The 7,500-nt window shown below is 43.6% G+C and overlaps 1 protein-coding gene across 2 annotated transcripts in view; it reads left to right on the forward strand.

Moving 5' to 3' along the window:
• The window catches only part of vta1 (vesicle (multivesicular body) trafficking 1), a 141,725-nt gene that overhangs the window by 113,437 nt on the left and 20,788 nt on the right, over nucleotides 1-7,500 (forward strand). For both annotated transcript variants that reach the window (XM_039781788.1, XM_039781789.1), the window contains exon 7: nucleotides 7,469-7,500. This exon is cut by the window's right edge and continues 220 nt beyond it. In XM_039781788.1, the coding sequence (XP_039637722.1) occupies nucleotides 7,469-7,500 (32 nt within the window). The remainder of the gene's footprint in view (nucleotides 1-7,468) is intronic.

Genomic DNA, 7,500 nt, shown 5'->3' on the forward strand with positions numbered 1-7,500 from the left:
GTGACTTGTTTATTGCTTTATGTTCAAAATTAAAGATTTAATAATAATGCAATAACTATAACAATAACTTATTTCACCAGTAAATTGCTGTTGAACCCCAGATGGGAAAAGGTATTTTACAATTACTGTGAATGCACCACGGGCGCGTATCTGTTTTAGGTGAACGCACCGTCTGTGTTGTTTAAATTCCGGCAACGGCAGCTGCAAGTGAACGCACGTTCTATGTTGTTGGTTAATTCCGACAACGGCAGCTGCGAGTGAACGCACCGTCTGTGTTGTTTAATTCCGACAACGGCGGCGCTGCAAGTGAACGCACCGTCTGTGTTGTTTAATTCCGACAACGGCAGCTGCAAGTGAACGCACCGTCTGTGTTGTTTAATTCCGACGACGGCAGCTGCCAGTGAACGCACCGTCTGTGTTGTTTAATTCCGACAACGGCAGCTGCAAGTGAACGCACCGTCTGTGTTGTTTAATTCCCGCCAACGGCAGCTGCAAGTGAACGCGCACTCTGTGTTGTTTAATTCGACAACGGCAGCTGCAAGTGAACGCACCGTCTGTGTTGTTTAATTCCGACGACCGCAGCTGCCAGGTGAACGCACCTCTGTGGTGTTGTGCGATTCCTACAACGGCAGCTGCAAGTGAACGCACCGTCTGTGTTGTTTAATTCACGACGGCGGCTGCAAGTGAAGCGCACCGTCTCTGGTTTTTTATATTCACAACGGGTGCTGCAAGTGAACGCACCTCTGTGTTGTTTAATTCGACGACGGCGGCTGCAAGTGAAGCGACTGTCTGTTAATACTGACGACGGCAGCTGCAAGTGAACGCACCGTCTGTGTTGTTTAATTCCGACAACGGCAGCTGCATGTGAACGCACCTCTGTGTTGTTTAATTCCGAACAACGGCAGCTGCAAGTGAACGCACCGTTTGTTTGTTTAATTCCGACATCGATATTAATATCGATATCGTGATATGAGACTAGATATCGTCTTAGATTTTGGATATCGTAATATCGTGATATGACATAAGTGTCTTTTCCTGGTTTTAAAGGCTGCATTACAGTGAAGTGATGTACTTTTCTGAACTTACCAGACTGTTCTAGCTGTTCTATTATTAATGATTATTTATATAAAATCTAAGTCCAACTGTCAACTCTAGAATATATCGTCGCAATATCGATATCGAGGTATTTGGTCAAGAATATCGTGATATCTGATTTTCTCTATATCGCCCAGCCCTATATTAGAAAATATGGGATGTAGAAATAAGCGCTGAAAATGTGTAGAAGAAAAATTTAACAATTTAAAACGTTGGAAAAAACTAAAACAAACTGAAAAAAAGGCGTCGAAAAGGTTGACGGGAAGACAACACAAGGGTTAATCAGAATTTATGTTTACATGTTATTGTTATTTGAACAGCTGAGCATTGAACCAGGTGAAGAAACCTGTTTATTATTTATTCATTTGATTTTGCAACTAATCACTGAAATAGCCGGTTTCTATGAAACTACATGTGACATGTCATATTTGGCTTGGACTTTGACTGAACATTTGCTCTCACTTTGCGGAAAAAATACCGGGATATATATCGTATATCGATATTCAGCCAAAATATATCGGGATATGACTTTCGGTCCATATCGCCCAGCCCTAACGGTGACTCTGTGTGACTTCACCAAAACTGCACCAAGTCTGCGCTATTCTCCCACATGTAGGGAACCTGGTGAGTTAACCTGCAACATGTCAGCTGTTTGGGGATTCTTCAGCGTGTGGTCAGAAGATAACAGGTTTACAATATGCAACACCTGCAGGGAGACAGTAGAGCCTGGAGGGACCACACCAAGAACCAGAATCACATTTTATTTTAGTGTGATATTAGATGTGAAAAGAAGGAAATGGTTCTAACGTTGCTCTTTAGATGTGTGTGAGTTTCCCACACCAGGAGTCATTCATATAGCTCTATTATATAGTGATGCATTATCTGTTCAACAACATGTTCTATTAAAGAAAAGACAGAAAATACGTACAGTACAGGCCAAAAGTTTGGACACACCTTCTCATTCAATGCGTTTCCTTTTTATTTTCATGACTATTTACATTGTAGATTCTCACTGAAGGCATCAAAACTATGAATGAACACATATGGAATTATGTACTTAACAAAAAAGTGTGAAAAAACTGAAAACATGTCTTATATTTTAGATTCTTCAAAGTAGCCACCCTTTGCTTTTTTATTATTATTAATAAGGGAAAAACTTCCACTAATGAACCCTGACAAAGCACACCTGTGAAGGTAAAACCATTTCAGGTGACTACCTCATGAAGCTCATTGAGAGAACACCAAGGGTTTGCAGAGTTATCAAAAAAAGCAAAGGGTGGCTACTTTGAAGAATCTAAAATATAAGACATGTTTTCAGTTATTTCACACTTTTTTGCTAAGTACATAATTCCATATGTGTTCATTCATAGTTTTGATGCCTTCCGTGAGAATCTACAATGTAAATAGTCATGAAAATAAAAAGGAAACGCATTGAATGAGAAGGTGTGTCCAAACTTTTGGCCTGTACTGTATTTGCGTGTGCTGTGAAGTGGTTAGAAACAAAGAAATCGGAATCGGCTAAAATCTGTATCGGCTGGTCTACCTCAAAGAAAATCGGAAATGTTGTAATGGGTGCATCTCTAGTTTAATGTGCTCTGAAACATTCTTATGAAGAGACAGGCCTGGCTGCTCCGCTTGTTATTGGTCGGCTGTCAAAAAAAGCGCCGGACGGAGGGCGTTTCTTGTCAGGAAAGTTGAACTTTTTTCAACTTCAAAAAGACTTCCCGAGCTGCGGGGAAAAAGCTCTCAGGACGTATCTGAAAACACGGTTTACTCCATACTAGGATTATAATGTGAAACAGACGCCGGCAGTGTAAACACAGCCGTAGGCTGCGTTTGATTTGTCATGCAGGCTTTATCGTTCCTCACAACTTGTTCTGCAGAAACAAGAAGTGTTTAAAATAAGATCTAATTTGATAATTAGGCCGCTCTTCGCTTCCAGCGGGTCATCTTGGCTCTCCACGGGTCAGAAGTCTATTTTTGTCATGTCGTGTAGTCCGCACCACGCTGTTAACTGGACACTGCGGTGATACGAACCAGCGTAAGTAGCTTAATTAAGCTCTGGAGAGTAGTAGGACTGTGGCTGACACACACACACACACACACAAAGTGCCTCACACTCACACAAATATTCCACTGGTACTTACAGAAAGACCATTGTCTCCCAGCTGCTGCAGCCTGACTTTTCATTGGCTATTGGCTGGGAGGGGGGATGTGTGCAGTGAGAGGGAAGGAATGGATGCAGGGAGGGAGAGAGGGAGGGAGGGATGGGGGGGAGGGGGAGGGGGAGAGGGAGAAAACAACTTGCTATCTTGAGTTGTAAAATATATAAAGAATGTGTTTCGGACCCAGTTGTCAGAAGGAAACATATTGAATAGATTGTGAAATGGTTCCAACGTTAGTTAGACCCAGTGAGACAAATATGAGTATATGTATATATATATATGTATGTATGTGTGTGTGTATAGATAGATAGATAGATAGATAGATAGATAGATAGAGAGCGAGAGAGTCTGATGGACTGCAAGCATGTATCTCTCATAAAAAATATGTAAATTCAGTCTCTTGTTGATAGATAGATAGATAAATAAATAGCTATCAGGCTAAATCCTCCATCATAACAGCAATGCTCCAAGGTCCAAACGCGCCTGGCTTTTAAAGGGAATGGGAGATGATCTCTGATTGGTTGATGAATGGGAGCTGCTCTCTGATTGGTTGATTGCATGTTACGCCCAAAACACACCTCTGATTAATGAAGACACTAAGTACAGCCCTTTAGGACCAGGCGCCCAGCGCATGGACCCTTTCCTTCGCCGTCAGACTAGCAGAAGTGGATTTGGACACGCCCTAAACACACCTGCACCAGGGGCTCCACACTGTGACCTTAGATCGTTAAAATATGTCCCTAAAAGTGGTTCGCCAGTGTAGCGTTGACATCGGGGGGGTTTCCACTGCAGTTATCTCCTGCAGTGGAAACGCCACTGAATGCACGCTACACCCGGCCCATAAGAAATGAGTTAAATGTCTGTACTACACTGGTGGTGTTTGCCAGCTAACGTAACGTTAAGAGCAGAGAGGACCCTCCACATGGCAGCTGGGAGCCTCCTGACAGACTGAAAGAACACAGCTGTGCAGAGCTCCGAAACCATTATCAGCAGTGCCCTTTGGCAAACCACTGGGCCACTAATTGTCCCAGTGGAGCTGCTCCGTGTGCAGCAGCAGAGCCGTCCTACTGTGAATCATCCTGCTGTAAACAAGGCTGTCTTCTTCAGGGCGACAGGAAGCAGATGATTTCAGTCCAAACTGGCCCCAGGGTCTGCTTATGTCCACCATTCACCAGCCACTTCGGGTAATGCACCAACACGGTGAGATTTTGAGAATCGAAAAGAGACCTTCCTCCTCCCCCCAAAAAAAACATCTCGTAAGTCGTTTTTTTCAGGCAGCGATTCTGGCATATTTAGGTTTATAGGAGGGCTTCTCCAAACCCTTCACTCAAAGGTCCGCATCTGATTTTTATTCCAGGTCGCAGGTCTGGAACGATTGGCGATATTAAAATAACATGGTGGGACATATTTTAACGATCTGAGCGCACAGTGTGGAGCGCCAGGTGCAGGTGTGTTTAGGGCGTGTCCAAATCCACTTCTGCTAGTTTGATGGTGAGGAAAAAAGGGTCTGTGTGCCGGGCGCCTGGTTCTAAAGGTTTGTACTTAGTGTCTTCATTAATCAGAGGTGTGTTTTGGGGTGTAACATGCAATCAACCAATCAGAGATCATCTCCCATTCATCAACCAATCAGAGATCATCTCCCATTCCCTTTAAAAGCCAGGTGCGTTTGGACCTTGGAGCATTGCTGTTATGATGGAGGATTTACACCCTAATATTTTTATTTGTAATCTTCTGTGTGTGTGTGTGTGTGTGTGTGTGTGTGTGTGTGTGTGTGTGTGTGTGTGTGTGTGTGTGTGTGTGTGTGTGTGTGTGTGCTGTGCTGTCCCTGTGTGTGTAACAAGCATAGCGCGGTGGCTATGTCGAGCCTAGGAGCATTTTACTAACGCTTTGTTAAAATAACAATGAAATGCTGCGTTATTGACTTTAGACCAGGTTTTTGTTGGTCAATGGTGCGATCACTTCCTGCTGCCTCAAGATAGCAATACGCCCAGAATGCACCTGAACACACCTCCCTGTAAGACCAGCACGCCCAGAATGCACCTGAACACACCTCCCTGTAAGACCAGCACGCCCAGAATGCACCTGAACACACCTCCCTGTAAGACCAGCACGCCCAGAATGCACCTGAACACACCTCCCTGTAAGACCAGCACGCCCAGAATGCACCTGAACACACCTCCCTGTAAGACCAGCACGCCCAGAATGCACCTGAACACACCTCCCTGTAAGACCAGCACGCCCATGGGCCACAGATGCAGATGCGTTTTCTATTTAAACGATGCGTGAGCTGGACAGGAAACTGACAACTGCATCTTAACTTAAACTAGCAAAAGAAACTTGCGTTGGGCTTTGCGCTGCACCGGGTGCGAGATAGGACCCTGAAACATTTCTGGTGGACCCCCAGAGCCCCCGATTATGTGCTGAAACAAAATCTTCTCCCTTGAGTACTACAACACTGCCAGCAGCTCCCATGTTCTGCAAGATAAAATGACCGAACTATCCCTTTTAACTCTAATGTAAAGTAGGGCTGCAGATATCGATTATTTTAGTAATCGAATATTCTACCGATTATTCCATCGATTAATCGAGTAATCGGATAAGAAATACTTAGTAAGCAGCAATAGTAAATATTTATTATTGCTGTTTACTAAAAATAAGGAAACCTGTAGCTTGTATATATACAAAAGACAGGTTTCCTTTTTTTAGAAAAAGCAAAAAAAAATGATTGCCAAATTCCAAGACCCTTTAAAAATAAATAAAAATACATTACAATAGTACATTTTTGGTGGCCCAAATGTTAATAATTTTTGTAATCGAATTATTCGAGTTATTCGAGGAATCGTTTCAGCCCTAATGTAAAGCAACATGTCGCTCCCTTTTAATTCAACAAAAGTCTGCTGTCTGTTCTGCTTAATGCTTCCGTAGTGTTTTACTAAAACATGTGTCAGCGGAGGGAGACTGCAGCCAGTCGTCTTTCTCTGGATCAACACATTTTAACACTTTTAACGAAGGCCAAATATTCCAGCTAACGTTTTGCTTTCCTGTCTGTAATGCAGTAATGGCCCGAGGCCGGAGCTTAACACGGTATCAAATACAGCCGCTGTCTGCAAATCCAGCCAATCGGTTTAATCTGTCATAATATCGTTGGCTGTGCAGAGATGTTTTCTTTTGTGCGAGGTGTGGCTGCTGAGAGACTCAGAGCGCCCAGAGTGAGGCTCGTGTTTCGGGAGGATGAAAACACACAACCGGTCCTTTCTTTCTTTCCTTTTATTTCTTTATGAAATAAAGCAATTTGCATTTTTGTCCCGGGGAGTAATAATTATCAAAATATCTAAAGCGGAAAAGATGTGACATCGTTGAGACAGTTCAGACTCGCGTTGTAGAAGAGCTTATACCTGACAGCGTGCAACAAGTCGAGTTAAAATTAAATGGTAGTAAATGGTGTTTTTTTGAGACACACACAGAAACACACAGACACACACACACACAGACAAAACACACACACACATACACACACACAGAGACAAAACACACAGACACACACACACAGATACACACACACACACACAGACAAAACACACACACACACACACACACACACATGCACACACACACACACACACACACACACAGAGACAAAACACACACACAGACACATGCACCCACACACACAAACTGACACAGACACACACACAGAGACACACACAGAGACACACACAGAGACACACAGACACACACATCAGGTACACACACACACATCAGGTACACACACACACAGACACACACAGACACATTCACACACACACGAACTGACACAGACACACACAGAGACACACACCGAGACATACAGACACTCACAGACACACTCACACACACACACACAGACACACACACACACACAGAGACACAAACAGAGACACTCACACACACACACACACACACAGAGAGACACAGACTCACTCACACACAGACACACACAGAGACACGCAGACACACACACACACAAAGACACAGACACATTCACTCACACACGCAGACACACACAAACAAACAGACACACTCACACACACACACAAAGACACAGACACACTCACACACACACACAAACAGACACACACACACACACAGACACCACAGATACCCTTGATAACATTACACAACATAGTGTGTAAATACTGAAAGGCTGTCTTCTCTTCTCTCTCTGCTAGACGAGTACGGAGCTGAAGGTTCCTCGGGTCAG

The sequence above is a fragment of the Perca fluviatilis genome, chromosome 18 (assembly GCF_010015445.1).
Source record: "Perca fluviatilis chromosome 18, GENO_Pfluv_1.0, whole genome shotgun sequence".
NCBI lineage: Eukaryota > Metazoa > Chordata > Actinopteri > Perciformes > Percidae > Perca > Perca fluviatilis.